Here is an 18752-nt window from a genome sequence, read left to right as displayed (position 1 = left end):
GCTGAAGTCCAGGGCGTTGAGTTAATTCAGCCGATGGCGAAGGGCAGCAAATTAAAAAAAAATAGAATCGATTTGCGAAGGAATCTTTATGCTATGCCGACCGAGGTTTCTGAGTATTTTTTGCTAACGCAAGGCATTACCTGCAATTACGTGCCTGCTTTTTCCGTGGGTGCGACTGCACTCTAGGGGCATCATTCACGTCGTCATGGCAACAATCGTAACCAAAGATCTTAACTCTAAGGAGGAGGAGGAATAAACATTTTATTGAAAAAGCAGACTGTGGGTCTTGCGGTTGAAGCCCTTATTCCAGGGCCCCACTGGGTTTAGCGGCTCGTTCGGCTTGGTCCAAGGTTGCCTGCTGGCTTCCAAGGTCCTGCCAGCCGAGTCGCGCCTCCAACGACCTTTCAAGTTCGTTCGAGTTAAGACGAGGGGTGAGCAGAGGGAAACTCACTCCTCGTCTTAACTCGAAGCGCACAGCGAGTCGCCTCATGTAGCGTAAAACTTGCTATGAGTTGCCCTACAGCTTTCCGATTACGCCGCTGAATTAAGCGAAATATGTGTTAATGTGTCGTTTTCTTTTCTGGGAACTGCCTTGCTCAGAATGGACGCCTCGCCTGCGCCGTGAGAGAAGGGAGGAACAGAATGAAAATGCCCTTAAAAGAGAAACGTTTGTTTAGGTAGAGCCAAAGATTTTTCTTTTTTTTTATTGGGGGGGGGAGGGGGAAGAGTGTAAAACTTTATTTGTTCAACAGATGTAGGGAAGGTTGTAGCCTTCCCACCAAGACGACAGCCAGGAGTCCTTGGAACATAGTGCTTGGCCAGTCGGACGGTCTTCAGTTGAATCTCCGGATAGGAGCTGAGGAGTAAGGCCTCCCATTGGTCTAAAGACTTTACGCTTCTTCACGAATTAGTTCGAGGACTTACTTTCCGAGCTGGTGGGCTCGCCGAGGGCTTCACGGGGTGCGACCGCTTAGCTTCTTACGGAGAGATCACAAAACACTATACATAATAGGGCGGGTTGAAATACCCTCCAGCCGATACATCCTTCTTAGAAAACATAGCGCAAAAAGGACACGGACGACACAGAAGTGGACAGGACAGGCGCTGTGTCGTCCGTGTCCTTTTTGCGCTATGTTTTCTAAGAACTGTTACCAACTAGCCCAAACCAAGCTACTGATACATCCTTAAACAGGAGCCCAAACCGCCACTTGGCGTCGCTTGCAAACCAGCTCATTTCCGAACCCGGTGTTGTGCAGCCTCTGCTACCCGGGTCAGCACTCTAGCCAGTCTAAAGCTATGCAAAGCCAGAGCTAATCTCATTCATGTCTTATGGGAATGTCCTCAGGCTCCCTCTTGAGTAATAGCCAGTGAATCAATTTTTACTGAGATCAGAGATTGGATGAAAATGTCTTCAGTGTTCGTTAAAAAGGGCTTCACTGCACTGCTTAAAATCAAACTGTGTATAGCCTGAAGACATTTTACCGAGGTTGTATACTCTGTGCGCATCGTCAGGGGGCGTGGGTGCGGGTTGAATTGTGTAAAAAGAGGGACATAACATGGTGATCACATTACAAGGTATTGAAAAGAGAGGACATTAATTAAACGAGCGTATTCAGGGTAAACGAGTGATATTCAATATTTCAGTATACGCCGAGGTTTTCATTACGGCTTAAAACTGCGATTGAATCAGGGCGCGCTCTCTCGCTGTTTTCAGGAAGGCCCTGCGCGTTATTAGCGTCTCGTATCGTCCTTAAAAAAAAAATAAAATGCAAATGCCATTTCCTGCCTTCCTTCAGCGTAGACGCCGGAAACTCCGCCATCAGCAGTAGAGGCCGCAGCCCGTTTCTATTTCATTCGCGCTGCCTGTTTTTCTCATCTTCCCAAAACGAGAAATTGGGCCGAAGTTAGGACGCTGGTCGTCCTAATTTCGGTGTGTTGCTACTTTTTTTCGCCGTTCCTCGTTAATCATCTCTGTTGCTGCAACGCTCGGTAGTCGTTGTGTCTGCTTTGCTTTCGCTTTTTGCTGCACGGAGTTTTTTTGCTTTCCTCTTTTCCTTCGACCCGCGAGCGACCGTTCTCGAACCTTTCTGGCTTTTAATCTGAACTCTCAAAGCCGGAACCATGTTGCTCTGAAGGAAAGAAAAAAAAGTAGAGAGAGAGAGGGATAGGGAGGAAAAGGGGGTATGTGTTTCCGTGGAGTGGCTGGCTGCGCGCCCAAACGGCCAGTATACCAACTGGCTGGGCCTTTTAGCGGAAACATTCCTACCCGGTTGGAAAAGCAGCCTGTTGTGCACATGAACTCAGAGTATACAGACTGGTGAGTAGGCAGTGGTTCTGACCACCGTAATTAGTGTAATGTAATTAATTTATCGCGCGAAATTAGACGAACAAAAAAATGAAACACGAATGGGTAGCGCACATGTCTCACGACATTAAATAATAATAATAATTGGTTTTTGGGGGGAAAGGAAATGGCGCAGTATCTGTCTCATATATCGCTGGACACCTGAACCGCGCCGTAAGGGAAGGAATAAAGGAGGGAGTGAAAGAAGAAAGGAAGTAATAGGCGCCGTAGTGAAGGGCTCCGGAATAATTTCGACCACCTGGGGATCTTTAACGTGCACTGACATCGCAGAGCACACGGGCGCCTTAGCGTTTTGTCTCCATAGAAACGCAGCCGCCGCGGTCGGGTTCGAACCCGGGAACTCCGGATCAGTAGTCGAGCGCCCTAACCACTGAGCCACCGCGGTGGGTCACGACATTCAGTTAGTTCCATTGGTCTACAATAGCCCTCATTCGTTGAGTTAGGGAGGTATACATCGGGAGTGGCGCGTTAGTGATGGCGGGCACAACAGAAAGCGTCACGTGACATGTAGCCGCCAATCACACCCGTATGCAATAAGTGTTACCCACAAGCGGTTGCCGCATTTATGTCAGTCTCGGCTCAGGGAGGGCGAGTGGGCATTACATTAGGGAGATCTGCTTTCCACGGCCGTCTTCCGCTCAGGGGAGTACCAAACTGCGTCTGCGCAGTGAAAGGTGTGCGCCCGCACGTCACGCATCTTGCGCATGCGCAGATGGTGCCTGTCAGCAGCAGATCGCCGACCGCTTTGGGTTCGAACTTTATATTTCGACCCCGTTGCGCGAGAAGGACGCCTCTGTCGTTGTCACATTGCGGGCGTCAAGGCGTTGATTACTTGCCCTGACGCACCTTAGCCTCTGCTTAACTGGTACGACATTCTGGTATTTTGTTATTGCTTTCGTATTCATCTACTTTAAACGGAAGCTTTGCCGGCGACGGTGCGGTGCATGGGTGCGAAAGGCGCGTTAAACATTACCGTAAACTCCGGACAGGCGTTCCTGGTTCCCCTTGGCTGCTATACCACTTGTCGCATGGCTTTGGACATTGAAAAATAGCTCGTTGACGTCATCCGTGACGTAAGAGAGAAAGTGATCGAGTGGATGCACAGCGGAACGTGCACAGGCCGCTAGGCTTAGTGGTACTGCAGTTGGGCGCTGTCTCGAATTCCCGGTAATGACCGGCCTTTAAAAGTGGGTCGGGTTCAGGGAGCACCCATGCACGAGAGAGCACGCAGCGGGGTGCCTCATTTATGCCGATCGCGTCGAAGGACTCCCGCGGTGTCCGGGGCAGAAAAAAAACAACAACAAAAACGAAGGCTATGTCGATGGGTGGATGACAGTTTTATGGACGGAGCTTTAAAAGATAATTAAGGCGCGACTGTTGCGGAACGGGTCTTTCTTTTTTTTTTCTGCTGAATTTTAAACCTATCCGGACTGCTTTGATACCTTTTCTCGCCTTCGCTTCGAGGTAGCAAATAAGCGATTGCTGATATGGCGTGGACAGTTGGGCTCATTTTGACAAAAGGTCTCAGCGCGAAGAGTATGCGAGTATTTGATGACGCCGCAAGGTCACATGACTGACCTAGGTAGCCCACCTGCCTCCTATGTTGCTCTCTGGGCACCGCCTGTCAGAGTGGTGCTCGTGATTTTTTGCTCACAACGCCGACACCGTTGACGCCAGATTTTCTGGACAACGAGTCCTTTAACGCTATCGCGTTAAAAAAACAAAAGGGAGCCGATGAGGCTAATCTTTCAACAGATAAAGCCACTGTGCGCATCACCGATCACTGGGTCGTCGCGTGGCGTTTGATCGGGGTCGTGTAGGGAAGGAGCTGAGCGGCTTTGGCGTTCGGTGGGTTCGTCTTCTGAGCACAAGTCCCGCAACGGTAGCATCGCGTACCGATGTTTCGGCGCACGTTAGCGAAGCGCAGGCTGCGCCAAATGATGCAGAGCCTCTCCATTACGTCGTGCGTCATAGCCACTGTGCTGCTTTGAGGTAACCCCCCCCCCCCCCTTTTTTTTTTCTGCGGGAGTTCTTTTGTCGTACCGTAAGCTACCGTAGCCAGCCTTTTAGAGTTCCAGTCACTGTCTTCCTTTAAGGTGCTTGATATATATAGTCGATCTAGCCCCCTGTTGAGTGTTTCTGTGACGCTTGAAACATCATTAACCATTTAGCCGTCAAACGAATGTACTTAGAAGGGCTAGGCGGGAACTTGAGGGACGGAGAAACCGGAAATGAAGCAGCACCAATGTAAGTAAACAGGACGCATTGCTGAAGGCGTGCGAAAAAAAAAATGCTCTTTTAATTGGATCTTGTTTTGTCTCTGTTATTTTGTAACTTACACCGTGATGCTGGTTTCATTAAGCGCGAAGCAATCTCTGTAACATGGCTCATCCAGCTCCAACTTCGTCGGCACTGGACGCTGGAAATCAGGTATTCCACTTTTCGATTAACGCTCCTTCTCATCAGGCCCGGATTAAGTGTCGCCTGTGGGGTAATCCGAGGGCCCGGCGTACGGGACACGCAGGGAAGCCTCGTTAATCTCTTCCAAAATGTGGAGGGCATGTGAATGTCCCGTATTGCGGGCGCTAATAGTGTGTTTCTTGTTCGTGTTAAATTGGAAAATTTTTGCATGCGAGTATTTCTTCTCGGACGTAATGCAGTCGTTACGCGGCGCGTTTATGGGCCCTTCTCATTGTGGAGCTCGTTCGGCGGAGGGATGTTTAGGGGGTGCGATTGTTCCCATTTCGAGCACACACTCGTTGTGTGCAGCTGTCTTAACGCGCTACAGTTCGGACTTTCTGCGTGCAGTTTGTAGTCGTGTGCTGTGAGAGCCTGTTTTGCATCATTCTTGTCATGGTGACAGAAATAGAAGCCCTCTTCGCTGAAGCTTATATATTTACGCCTCCTGTCAACGTTACTGGGTGTTTTTGAAAGATATTTGCCAGGTGTGTTTACTCTCCTACCGTCGTGCTTCACTTTTTCAATTTTTAGAATAGTGGATTATTGGGTGTTCGACTCGGTTTTTAACTTTTCTTTCTTCCTCCGGATATTCGTATTCTATTAATCAGAATTGGCCTATCGCTTCGCATGCCCTCCCGATAACCCCCCTCCACCACCGCCTCCAAGAAAGAGAACGTAAAGGTCGCTTTTCCGCATAACCGTACTGCAACTAGCTTGCTGCCAGCGGCCACCTTCCAGGCGTTGCTTGAATGTTGGGCATGCCAGGTAGAGCGCGAGTGGTGGGGCTCGTTGAGTCACCGCAGCGTTCGATGTAAACTTCGGGTGTTAGTTCGACGTGGTGCAGCGTCCGAGCTGTGTGTTAATGCAGTGGTTCGATAGTGTGTCGACCAATCGCATTTGTGATTGTTTTGAGGGAACAGCAGCAACGGACACATGCAGCCGTTTGAGGGCTGGTTCCCCTCCATCTTAAAGTGTTTATCCCCCCCACCCCCCCCCCCCTTTTTTTTCTTCTTCAGGTCGAAGTACAGCCGCGCTTAATGTTACTTGCAACACACAAAGGGTGACCGGAGCTTCTTTCTTCACAGAGCAGTGAGAGCCCGGTGGGGGTGTAAAGTTACGCACCTCTCGGTGCCATTCGAAAGGGTCCGGCTTCCGACGAGGGTGCGAAGCGCAGACGGCGCTGCAGTCACCGCCGGCGTGTGTTGCAGGTCGTGCTGAACGCGACTCTGCGTCCGAATTCGGCAACCGTCGGCGCGCGCTTGCGCAACGCGGCGGATGTAGTCGGTCGCTGCTGCCTGCGTCTTCGTCTCCCGCGATGCGCGCGTGGGCTGCGGAATCGATACGAGTCGACCTTTCTTTTTTTTTCCCCCTCTCCGTGTGTGCGCAAACAAACTCACACGGCAGGAGACCCGGCGTTGCGAATGTCGCCGACTATGTATAGCTTAAATTATGTGCGCTGCCGGGAAGCACGTTGTGTGCCGTCTATATGCGACAACTCCTTCTCTTCATTTTTTTTTTTCTCTCTCGGGTTTGCCGTTATTTTCAGATGCAGCGCTGCGCATGTGCTGTGTGCAGAGCGAGTATTCCTTCGCGCGCCGAGGTAGTGTTGTTCGTGCGACCTTTCGGGTTCGTCTCCATGGCTTTGGAATGTCTTGCAGCGGCTGCATCCTTCACATTCGTCATTCACGAGTGGATTTCGTGTTGTTGCGCGGGTCGTCTGTATTCCCCCTCCTCCTTTTCCCTGTCTGTAGCGGCGTCACGTTGTCCTGGTGCTCTCCAGTCATTCTGTACTCCGTGTCAAGCGCTTCTGCATGGTCCGTGGCATTGAATGAGATAGTGACAGTGATCGCCTGGGAACATTTGAAAATCTCCGCTCGCGTCAACCATTGGCCGCAGCCACTCCCCATAGCTGCTTCCGTGCGATTCCAGACACTCGGTTGCGTCAGCTGACTGTGTGTGCGCGCGGGGAAAAATACATACCTCATTTGAGCGCTGGGTACACTCTAAACGCGAAACCTAGCCGCCGCGGTGGCTCAGTGGTTGTGGCGCTCGGCTGCTGGCCCGAAGGACGCGGGTTCGATCCCGGCCGCGGCAGTCGAATTTTGATGGAGGCAAAACGCTAAGGCGCCCGTGTGCTGTGCGATGTCAGTGCACGTTAAAGAACCCCTGGTGGTCGAAATTTCCGGAGCCCTTCACTACGGTGTCTCTCATTACCTGAGTCACTTTGGGACGTTAAACCCCCATAAACCTAAACGCGAAACCTCTTAAATGGGAGTAAATGGGGAGTAAGCTGTCCTCTAGAGCCACTCCCTTTTATAAAAAGGAGTGTTCTAGAGGACAACTTCCTTTTTACTGCTTTCTGTTCAGTGCCGTGGTTTCTTCAGCTCTGCAGCACTCCGCCGCTGTCGCGCAGTCGCATGGCCCGGTTGGTGACACCGCGTTCGTCACTCCCGTTGGCGCACATCACAGTTGTGAGCAGTGTCTTTGCGCGCCGAGTTTATACCTCTCTTCATGTGGGCGTCGACTTTGTCGATACTGTAGTATCCATGTATTCCTTTCGACGTCCGGTTTATCGCCGATCTCGTGCTCTTATTAGGGAGTTTTAGCTTAGGGAACCCAAACTTTGAGCCCCCCCCCCCCCCCCCCCCCCCCCCCCCCGCCCCCCCTATTCGCGCCGCGTACAGGCGGCCTTGCGATCGGGTCGACCGCATCTGGATTATACATTAGACGCTCGCAGCGCCATTTCGGCTTTTAAGTGACTCTCAATTGCAAATCTGCCGAATTTGATTTTCTTTGCACTTCCCGCGTAAGCAAATAAATAACTACAACAAAGTATTACGTGAAGCTCCTTAGTTCGTGACCTGTTTATTTTAAAAGAGCAACGTCAACTGTTTGAATATCCCGCGCCTTCAGACGTCGCATCTTCATGATGCCCAAACAACCCGTGCTCGCTAACCCTAAGTAGCTGTCCAACTCCAGAAGGAATTATAAAATTTGAGGCGTTTTACCGCTCAAGTATTGTGGTGCGGGCATCTTGAGAGAAATAAGTTTCATGCGCCATTCATTTACCGCGAGCGCTAACCCAACGACCCAGTGCGCGTTTGGCTTCTGCGCATGCGCACTGGCGACCCGCTGTTCCCCGATCACCTTGAGCGATAGGGTCACCCTATTCTATAGCTCTCTATTAACGTGAGGGAACAGCAGCCGGCTATTCCTCAGCACCTGCATCTCTTTACAAACTCGTCTGAATGAACGGCACGAAAGCTGTGCCGGAAAGTGCTTCGTAGAGTACGGTTTTATGTTTTGACTTCGCTTGTACGTCGCTTCTGTCACCAGCTCGCTCAACGCCTGAACGCGACTACGGTAGCCTCCCCCCAGTTTTAATTATTAATTATTAATTGGTTTTTGGGGAAAGGAAAATGGCGCAGTATCTGTCTCATATATCGTTGGACACCTGAACCGCGCCGTAAGAGAAGGTTTGCAGACACGGTTTTAAACGCTGCAAGTTTTTCGCGTTGTCTGCTTTCCTGCTCATGCGAGCAGACAACACGGGCGCCAAGAGACGCGGTTCGGGAAGGTGTAATATATGTACTATAGTAGTTATTTATTGCAGTTACCCAACAGCGCCCGTGAAGCATTAGAATAGAGCGATCAACAGCGTATAACTGGCACTCGGAACATGGCAGCAGGATAACGCATCGTAAGAAAAAGCTTTAATGCATCACTAACATGGAACATGGCTACGCAGCGCATTTAAATATACGGTTGTAGACGAACAATAAGATTGAAACTCCACCCACGTCTAAAGCGACACTGAGCATGACTCCATTCAATTTTCATTCGTAGTAAGAATCGTTTCTGTGCCTCTTTCTGGCTATGTTGACGTTTGTCAGGCAGCGGAAGACGCATGTATTGACGAGAAAATTGTATTAAAAAATTTCTCTCGCCTCTAGCTTCAAACTCGTGATGTCACGGCCGGAAAGGGCTCCGCGATCACCGTTTCCTGATTTCCTGAGCGGTGATCCTAATCGATCGTGTAGCCTAGCCTCAAGGATGCGTACTTAAAAAAAAAAACTGTCTTAAGCTCCACTTTTTAGTGAAATTAGCGTATCTGCCTTTAGAAATCGGTAATTTGGCGATGCAGGCAAACTTCAATTCGTCCCCTGTTTCCCTGGTCTATGTGATATCTGGGCAAGGCGCATAGCGTCCTTGTATAGCGGAATGAACTCGATGCCATTTTAAAGCGCAATTCTGTATTCGTTACCGTATTTCCTTCCTGGGCCTCATCGATCGTTATTCTCCCTTGCGAAATCTCCCGGGCACAAGCAAAGTAGGGACACACCGCCTGTTCGCATTAGCAATTAGCGCCGCCCTGCCGATGCGGTATTAGCATGTTCGAATCTCCGGTCTCTTCGAGGAAGGCGGAAGGTTGTCTTTTCTTTTCTATGACGCGCACGGTCCTTGGATTGCGCCTTATGTCGAAAGTAAAGTGTAAACTTTGAATATTCAAAGTGGGGCTGTTCGCGCGCGCGTGCTTTCTGCATGCATAATCGCGTTGTTCGATTTCGTTCCCTTCTGACTCGCGTTTTTGCGTCACTGCGTTCGCTCGCTCTTTCGGGCATTGCAATGTTGCAGCTACCTTCTAACCTACTTCATGTTGGCCGCTGTTATTTTGCAATCGTGTTCACGTGTACGCTGCCTAGAAGGCCTCGGATAACTTTTATTTTTCTGTCTCGCTTTACTTCCATAGACGTTTTGCGGGTTAGGCTATGCTGAGTAAGCATTGGGTGCCGTGATGGGTGTTCGAAGTAAATGTAGCGTAAATAAAATATGCGGTGGAAGGAGGGGAGGGAGTGTTTACGTTTCAGGTTATTATCGAGCAGATGAATAGCGCAGGAAACACAAATACAACCATGAAATAAACGCGGCCGATGTCTGATACCCGCAAGCGCGCTTCTCTGCATGCATCTTGTGCGTAATGTGAAGCCCCTCTTGCGAGACTTTTTTTTTTTTTTCTGCTCTTTCATCTGGGGTTTTACAACGAAACGAAGGGAATAACAAGAAAGTAAGACTCGAATGAGGGCGCCGGTTTCTGTTGAGCTTGTTCAGACAAAAAGTTGAAACGAAGAGTTTTATTTTTGTCTCTAGCTTGTTTCTTTCTTATTCCAGGCAGTGTGCGCTAAAGCCGACTTTCTACAATGCCCGCGTAATACGAATCGCACTTCTGCGGTTTCGAAATTTGTCGGACTGAGGAGAAAAAAAACAGCTAAAATCGCCAGTGCCTCGAGTTCTTTTTTTTTTTATTCCGCGGATGTAAGGTTATTTGTCGCACAGTTTTCAATTCAAAACCCTCTCCCTATATTTGCCTCGGAAATAAAAGCAATAAGCAGGGCACGATGCGTACCCGCCGCGTGGCCGAAATAAACAGTGCATCGCAATTCGTATAAACGTCGGGGCTATCAATGTCCTCGTCGCTACTGTCGTTGCTGCTCGCTTTCGTCTCCAGCTGTTCCTTCGGCCTTCGCGTTTAAATTGAAAATCGTGTCTTCCGCCTACCCTGGTCTGGAAAAAAAGAAAATGAAAAAGTTCAAGGCTGGAGCGCGGTCGAACAAACGTCGGCCGTGGCGCGAGCGCTTGCTGGCGCAACGCGGGAGGAACAACCAACACTGGAGAGTCGGCGCGGGATAATTTCTTCCCCCATAGCGCAGCTTTGAGCACCCCCCCCCCCCCCCCCTATGCTTTGTTCTGCCCTTGCCCCCCCCCCCCCCCCCCTCCCCATCCGGCCCATCGGGCGGCGACGAAGCAGACTACGACGACTGCGCATGCGCGGCGCTGTCGATGCGTGCGCGCCCCCTCAGCGACTTGTGGGTCAGTTCTGCTTTCGCTTTCTGCGCGTTCTTTTGCTTTCGCCTCCGCTTCGTGCACACACACACACTAGTGTGTCACAGGCTCGAACGCAGCCGCGCTGCCTCTGTCTTCCTTTCTCTCGAGCTCCCGTTCCATCTTTCACCGGAGAGTGCCAAGTATCCATGTGCGCAGCTCTAATTTTTGTTTGTATTCTCTGCCTCGCGTTTACCCTTTTCGCCCTTTTGGTCGTCGAATTCGCGTGCTTTCCCGAAGCGGCGAGCACGGCGAAGTGAGAGGGGCTGCGGAGTCGGAAAAGAAGAGGGAGCGTTTATTTTTGAGGGCTCAGTTCCATTCGCTCTTCTTGTTTTGCTTGCGATATATCTGCCTCCGGGCCGCGCGCGGGCCTTGGCGGCGGAGGGTAAAAAAAAAAAAAAGAAGTAATAATAATAACAATGCTCGGAGCCAGTCCGAGAGAAAAATTGGAATCTGGCTCCAAAATTTGAAAGCTCTAGCGAGCGTGTACCTCGTGCTTATCTTTTCTTGCGCATTTTTTTTTTTTGCGCCCCGCGCGACTCCCTATAGAGTGCCTCGCGGTAATAACGGTGCATGGAAACTCCATACTATACGTGGCTCGCGGCCCTCTGTCATCGCCGCGCTACCTGGCGGCGATCGGCGCCTCGGGGAGCAGACGACAAAGACTCGCCGCTCTCTGGCTTTTGTACCGGGAAGCGGCTGGCTTTGCGCGCGAACCTCGCATCTTGCCCTGGCCGCCTGCGGGGGGAGGTGTCGTTGCCCGTAAGCGGCGGTGAGTGTGTCTGTGTGTAAGCTCGACATTTTAAGCTCTGCAGTGGAGCGACGCTACTTCTAGGAATGTCGCCTTCCGTGGCGCGCTCGCCACGCATCCCGGGACGTATTTTGAGGCGTATCGACTCCAAGACGAAAGGGCGCTGCCGCGAAGAAGTTGCTCCGACCGGCGGGATGCTTCGTCGGAGCTCAGTTTTCCGGAGGCTTGGCTGCTTTCTTTCTCATTTCTTTTCCCCTCGCGCCGCCCAGGTGAGAGTGCGCGTGCGGCTTGCGTTTTGCCGTCCAGGCGCGCTCGCTCAGATTTTGCGAGTTGACTTCGATGCCGATGGAGTTGGCTTTGATACCGGAAGCATTCGTTGCTGCCGCCGCGCTCCGTTTTGTCTTTTAGTGCTCGGACTTGCCGCTGTGCGCCTGCGCGAACGGCTTGGTGACGTTACGTGACGTCCTTACCCCAGCAGCTGCTGTGATGCCAGCTGTTGTAGCGTGTGCCGAGCTCGAACACTCTACTTTGGCACGCGAAGAAAGAAACAGAAAGTATGAATACATGAATAGGAAAGAATGTTTTCGTTGCGCACCTGTCGATTGAATATGGGAAGGCTATGCTGTTGCATGCTGCATCGACGAACAAGACGCCGCGCAGTTGGTCATGGCACCGATACGTTATCCCAGCCTCAGTGCATTCGTGAATGTGGTGACTGTAAGTTAATTAGTCTCTGTTTTTTTTTGCTTGTGTTAAGTGTTTGTATTAGACTGTTCACACTGTCGTGCGCCTTGCCATGGTGTTTTGTCGATTAACCCGCGAGTCTTGCATATGATCCTTTCTGTTTCGGGTGCGACTTGTTTATTTAATTACCTAATTATCGATTTTTTTCTAGAGAGGTCTTGCAAATTATGCCATGATATCGCTTTGGTTCGCCACTGCCCCTTGTGAGAAAGAAGCGCGACATAGTTATCAATCATGTATCCTTTGTTGAAAAAGTGCTTGTTTTCCCAACTGTTTCCACTCCGACAGCGCGGCCGACCGGGCGGTGTCAGTGGGTCACTCGGGTTTCTCTGCTTTAATTGGTGCGGGCGCACGCCAGAGCTGGGCCAGTGTCGATAATTGTGTCCGGGCGCATTAAGGGCGAGGGGGGTGCGGCATCTACTACGCTACTGCGCCCGTCGTCACTCGCCGAGCTGCAGACGATTGCGCCGCGGGCAGCGGAAGGATGAACAGTGGCTCCTCCTAGCGGCGATCGCTGGAGCTCACGCGGTCGGTTCGCTTTCTGTCGCGAGCGGCTCTTTGCGGCCGGGGTGCCGCGAGGGAGAGAGGGCGGATGAATCCTCCTGTTTGAGGGATGCGGCTCATGGATGCTGCCCCCACTCGCGGGAGGAGGAGGAGCGGCCGGATAAACAGGGATCCGGAGGCGGGGGATTTAGGGAGAGAAGGGGGCGCGTCGGCGCTTGCCTGGGCGCGCTAGGCCTGCCGCTGACTTCCGAGTGCGGTGGCGGCTGCTGCGACGGCGGCCCTTGCCTGCTCCGTGTAGCTCGATCATGAAGCGGGGTTCGAGTGAGCACAAGATCGCCAAGCGACCCACGTGCATAGTTGGAGGCGGCTATGCGTCCGCCCGAGGTGTGTGTGTGTGTGTGCATGTCTGCGTGTGTAGAAGTGGTTGGTCGGGGTCCTGGCGCCCGTGCGCTTCGTGTGCTGCGAGAACCTTCCCGTGGCTATCGGGAGACCGTGTCGCTGATGGCGCCTGGTGCTCGGCCGTTGTGTGCTTTTGCGCTTGAACACCTTTTTTCCTCACAGTTTAATGCAGTGCTGCATTAGGCTGAATGTCGTAAGGATGTTAACGCGTGTTCATTGCTTGCGTGGCGACAAACCTCGAACAGATAAGCTTGTTTTGTGCTGGCTGGATTTGACTGACTTGTTTAAGCTTTACTTTCAGTAAGAATTGGATATACCATAGTTGTGTACTTTTGGGTTATGTCCACTGTCGAATACTACCTTTAATGCACTTCTCTTGTGCTATTGTTTTCTCATTTTGCATTACTTTATTGATGGCAGGACTGGTAGCTGTAGCTGTATGAAATGACAGATTTGTAAACATTGAGCACATGCTTCACTTGGCACTTTGCTTTTGGTAGTACTGCTCCAAACTATTTCAGCTTGCATGCTGTTTATCTGCTGATTCATGTGTAGTTTCCACTCTCCCATATGTAGTTGCTATGCACTTATCCTTGATTGTGGTTCTGGTCAGCGTGTGTGACCTGTACACTTCATAATTTTGGTCAACGAGCTTTGAACTAGACAAACCATTTTATCTTTTGCAATGAAAATAAATTCAGTGCTTTTTTTTGAAGGACTGACACAAAAACACACATGACATGCTTGAGTTGAATGTAATGCTCTTCTCAGATGTATTGTGTCTAAATTCATGTGCTTTTGGTCATGTGTGAATATCCTGCATGCAACCTACTTGGGATGCCACACACAGTCTTGTGAAGAGGCTGCACAGTAGCAAGAGTCTCTCCTGACTCTGATGGGCTGTTTTTGCTGTTGGCCATTCCAGAAGGTTCTGTGAGACGTTTTTCATGTTTAGACTGATTAGTAGTCTTTGCAGAGAGGTGCATCTATACCAAAGTATTGGCATCTGTTGTAACATGAGGGCCATTTAAAAAATAATGTCTTAAATCTCAGTTCAGCATGGTTACATTTACAGTAGGCATTCTTTGGGGGCATTAGTGATAATAGCAAAAGCAACAAAAGCCTTCAGTAGCGTTCAGCTGAACATGCATGTATTTAAAAAAGAAATATGTAGTGTAATGCTGCTCCCTTTCTTCAGAGCTGGTTACTCCTTCAGCTGAATGCATTTTAATGCGACTGCATGTGTGTCTTATAGACGGTCAGCAATGTAATAAATAACATGGAGAACCTAATGCAGTGCAATATATTTTAGCACATTATGTGAGGCTGTACTCAGATTTCTCAGCGCTGTAACTGGATTGGGATAGCCTTGGCTTGCACAGAGTTCATATGCTGTATGCACTGGGAGAGAATACATCGTATGGCTATTAGAGCTTGTGGTTCCCCTCTATTTTGTAAAGGCATGAGAAATTGCAATAAATGATGACGCACAGCAAAAACATAAGGCGAGCAAATAACTTATTTATTTGGAGGCGGTTGGCATCAAACATAGGGCAGGAGTCGGTGCATGCACCCGAAGACGCATTCACAAAAACGTACAATAAGGTTACGAAAAGCAGTCCATTGATGCTTTCTACAGCTAAGAACTTAAAAATTCACTGTCGCTTCTTCATGGCATTACAAAACAGAAACGAGCTTGGTCGGCAAAATCTGTTCCTAAAGGTTTCTCTTTTTTTTAAAGAAAGGGTGCAGTCATCATTCATCTTCACTAGCATCTGTATAATAATGTTTATCATCACTACTGTTTCCTGCTGCTGTGCATGGATTTACGAGCAAAGACATGGAACTAGTTCCTTTGCTTTGCCTTGGTACTTGTATTTAGTAATTGTGTAGTAAAGTTACATGTTTAAAAGCACTTGTTTCTTTTGGTCAACTCAAGTGCCAGTTAGTGCAGCTGTAGTTTCATTGTTTCTTGTTGGTTTTAGGGTCCACACAAATTCTAGTACAATATATGTATGTTGAAAGATGAAATGAATGACAGAAACGTTTTTTCTTGTTAACATCTCTTGAACATGTCAGTTCTTCTTGAGAACATATTAGTTATCTGTACAAAGTGACTTCTCCTTAGTTTTTAACATGACAGCGTTAAGGAGCTCATGTTGCAGAAAAGCCCGTGGAGAGAAAAATGGTGCATCTAGGTGGACACCTGAACAGCACAGTAAGGGAAGGGATTTTCCTTCCTCAATGGCGTGGTATGAGTGTCCAGTGAGAACTGTGAGACAGGCGTCATTTCCTTTCATTAAAACCAATTTTCATTTCAATTTCCTTCCCTTATGGCCCGGTTCAGGTGTCCACAGAGGTATGTGAGACAGGCGTCCTTTCTTTAAATTGTCCAATGGGCGGCGTCCTCGGCACAGAATGGGGGTTGGTGTTCCCTTGCGTGGACTCCTTGGCAGGGCTGCAACACGCTGTCGGGTCTCGCTGTCGGGTCTCACTCTTAAAGCCTCCAAAGCGTCCTCCAAATTTTTTTTTTCCTTGCAGAATGCTTTTGTTGCTATTTTGCTGGGAGTATTACGAGATAATTTTGTGTCTTCCAAGCCTTCAGTAAACTAATTTAGGCTGGTTGGCATGTGACCAGTACCCTGTGTGATCTGTGTACATTCTGCAGATGGGAAGGTGTATCAGTGATAGGTTAAGGGAATGTGCCAACTCGCAAAAAGGAGGGCTGGGCAACCACCCACTTGAAGTGCTTTTTTATCAACTCATTAATCTCAACAGACGCCCTGAGGCAAAAGTACACAAAATTTTTTAGCTTTCAAGATGTTTCACTGAGGCAATATATGCGTTAGTATGATGAGTGCATTAGTAAAGATGAGGTAGCATGTCTCTGTGATGACTTGTATATGTGGATTCCTTCCTTATGCTTGCATTCATGTGCAGATGACCATTGCATTGTCCATTCGTGCATCTGTTCTGTCTCATATTTCTGTGCTGGGTTCATCGCACTCAGTAAATTTTTTCTTCTTTCATCTGTATAGGCCCTGAGGCTAGCGGGGAAGAACCTCGTCTCTCGGACACACAGAGTACCACATCTTTATCACCAAAGGTGAGCCTTAAATCTGCTTTTCATTACTTTTGGCTTACTTTGGGCATTTCTGCTTTTTTTCCCCCTAACATTATCATTCATAGCTCATACGCCTAAGGAGAGATTGTGTGCTGCTTCATTTAACCCACTGAAAGTGGCTTATTAGAGCCAGCTGCTTTCACAAGGATATGAAAAAGTAGATGTTTTAGTTAGAAAGAGATTGATTTCTTCTTTTGAGAGAAGTAGATGGTTCATTGCTATGAACCTAATATCATGTACAAAACGGCTATACCAGTAGCATGTAATGTATAAATGTCTTCAATATTAACATAAATATTTTCTCTGCTGGCGACTTCTGGATTTTCAGCAATCTAATTGTGACTTTTCTAAGGGGGATATCATGGCTGGTGACTCGTCCCAAATGTCTGCGAAAATCGCCAAGAGGGAATCGTACAAGGTGAGTGTTACATGTCCTTTCAGGTTTCTAACTGTCATATTTGCTTTATGAATTTGCAAAAAATTACTATTGAGCACTTATCCTGCTATATTTAATGCACGAACTTTTTTGTTGACAGTGTAGACAATGCTCTTGCATTATTGCTGAGTATTCCATCGTGACTTTGATTTCAGGATACTGTGGCAGCCTGTTGCAGTTTTAAGGGTGGGAGATTCCACCTAAATGCGGGAGGGTGCTCTGCATTCTATCCTGCAGCATTTCTTTTTAGTGCAATTTGTATATGCCGGTGTGTTTGGTACAGGACCTGATTGGCATTGTTAAGCTTAAATTGGCGGTATTTTTTTAGTAATGTAATTATTTGTTGATTTACTGATTGAATTTTGGGCGTATAGCCGATATTTTCTTGGAGGCCATGATCGTTTGCACACACTTACAAAATAGCAACTACACACAAACCCCTTCCCTACTGTCATTGAGGCATACTTATGATTGAGGCTTTGGTACTAGTATGGGATCAGTAATGAAAGAAATGTTTTCCACAGTTGTGGCATAAATTACCCAGATGATGCTGTGATCGTTCAGCTGTGCTACTAAAAGCTACTGGCATGGGTAGCTTGGGTCATGACGAAAACAAGAGCACACTCTGAATGGTGAGATATGAGCACTCGGTTTGTAGAGTTCCATATCTTTGTGTGTCAGGCATGGCACGAGACGAGCAGAAATGAGAGTGGCCTCAGTTGAGCTTGGATGCTTATGCTGCAGTATATGCAGTAGCAGGTTGCCAGGCATAGCTTCTCTTTGCTTCTGCGATCTGCCTAGTTCTCTTTCTCACTCACATCATCAGAAAGTGTGACTGTGTCTGCTATCTTTCTGTGACTTGTAACAGACAGTAACCGAATCATTTATATTTAAGTGTAACATGTACACTGTTTCACTTATGCTTTAACTCCGAGTAGCTTTCTGAAGGTGTCATGTTTTGTATGTGAGAAATTACTTATAGGATAGGGTGAGAGTTTGAGCTTTTGCCTGAAACACTGCAGGCCCAGCGGAAGCACTATCGATGCGAAAAGAAGCGGGTTGCCATGGAGCTGTCCAGCACGTTGACGGACCCTTCCATCATTGTGCTGGCTGACTGGCTGAAGGTTAGGGGCACCCTCAAGGGCTGGACAAAACTATGGTGTGTGCTCAAGCCTGGCTTGCTTCTGCTCTACAAGACCCCAAAGATTGCCAAGGTGAGTGCTTCTGGAGTAGGTGCTCATGTTAATCTCTAGGTTGCATTGCAGCATGGTTTAAACATGGTCCTCTATTTGCAAGAAAATCAGTTTTTTGCATTGGTTGTGATGAAGACGAGCACTTGATAGTGTTCTCAGCAGCATTGCATTGCACCTGTGGTTTAGCCATAATGAAATACAATTGTTGCCATGGCCACCTCTTACATGAAGTGTTATCATGTTATACTGGTGCACCATGTTTGTTTTATAATTCAAAGATGTCAGGCCTAAAAGGAGCACTGAAAGGGCAACTCCAGCCAACTTTTGCTGTTGGAAAAAATTGATTCTTTGGTTCTTCCTGGCTTTGTTGACTTGTACGGCTGCAAAAGACATTGCGAAGAAAATTGCATCTAAAATTTTTCCTGCCACTCGTATTCAAGCTTGTGATGTTCACACCAAAAAGGACTCCGTGATCACCATTTGGAAATGAACGTTTAAGCAGCAGAGCCTTAGAGATCTGCACACAGTAAAATCTGCATCGGCGCACTGCAGTTTTCATGTGAAAAGGGTCAAGTATGGCAAAAACTGTATTTAATTTTTTAACCTTTTCTAGTTTAATGAAGCTCAGCTCTCGGTGAAAGTACGTCTCTGTCACCAGAGCATGGTAATTTATCGCTCCAGGCCAACTTCAGTGTGTTCTCGGTATATCTTTAAAGGGTGTCCGACAGTGACAGCTCGATGAGGGGCATTGAGCAGAGTAAACGTCGTTGGCGTCACCGTCATATGAAGTTGCAATCAAGAACTCTTGCATCCATGGCCTAGCTAGAGGAGGCAGTATTGCCCAGGTTGATTCGAGCCATGAGGGGTTTGTGAGCCAGGGTGTGGGTGCTCTCGAA

General features: G+C 48.6%; 1 protein-coding gene across 7 annotated transcripts in view; it reads left to right on the top strand.

Moving 5' to 3' along the window:
* Orp8 (Oxysterol-binding protein-related protein 8) overlaps positions 1-18752 on the top strand; it is a 90189-nt gene that overhangs the window by 38173 nt on the left and 33264 nt on the right. For 4 of the 7 annotated variants that reach the window (XM_077661913.1, XM_077661918.1, XM_077661914.1 and 1 more), the window contains 3 exons: positions 16142-16209; positions 16556-16645; positions 17686-17877. In XM_077661913.1, coding sequence (XP_077518039.1) covers positions 16142-16209; positions 16556-16645; positions 17686-17877 — 350 coding nt within the window. The remainder of the gene's footprint in view (positions 1-16141; positions 16210-16555; positions 16646-17685; positions 17878-18752) is intronic. The other 3 variants (XM_077661916.1, XM_077661919.1, XM_077661917.1) reach the window with 1 other exon arrangement.

This window comes from Amblyomma americanum, chromosome 4 (genome assembly GCF_052857255.1).
Source record: "Amblyomma americanum isolate KBUSLIRL-KWMA chromosome 4, ASM5285725v1, whole genome shotgun sequence".
NCBI classification, from domain to species: Eukaryota; Metazoa; Arthropoda; class Arachnida; order Ixodida; family Ixodidae; genus Amblyomma; species Amblyomma americanum.
This window is presented reverse-complemented; position numbering and strand designations above follow the sequence as displayed.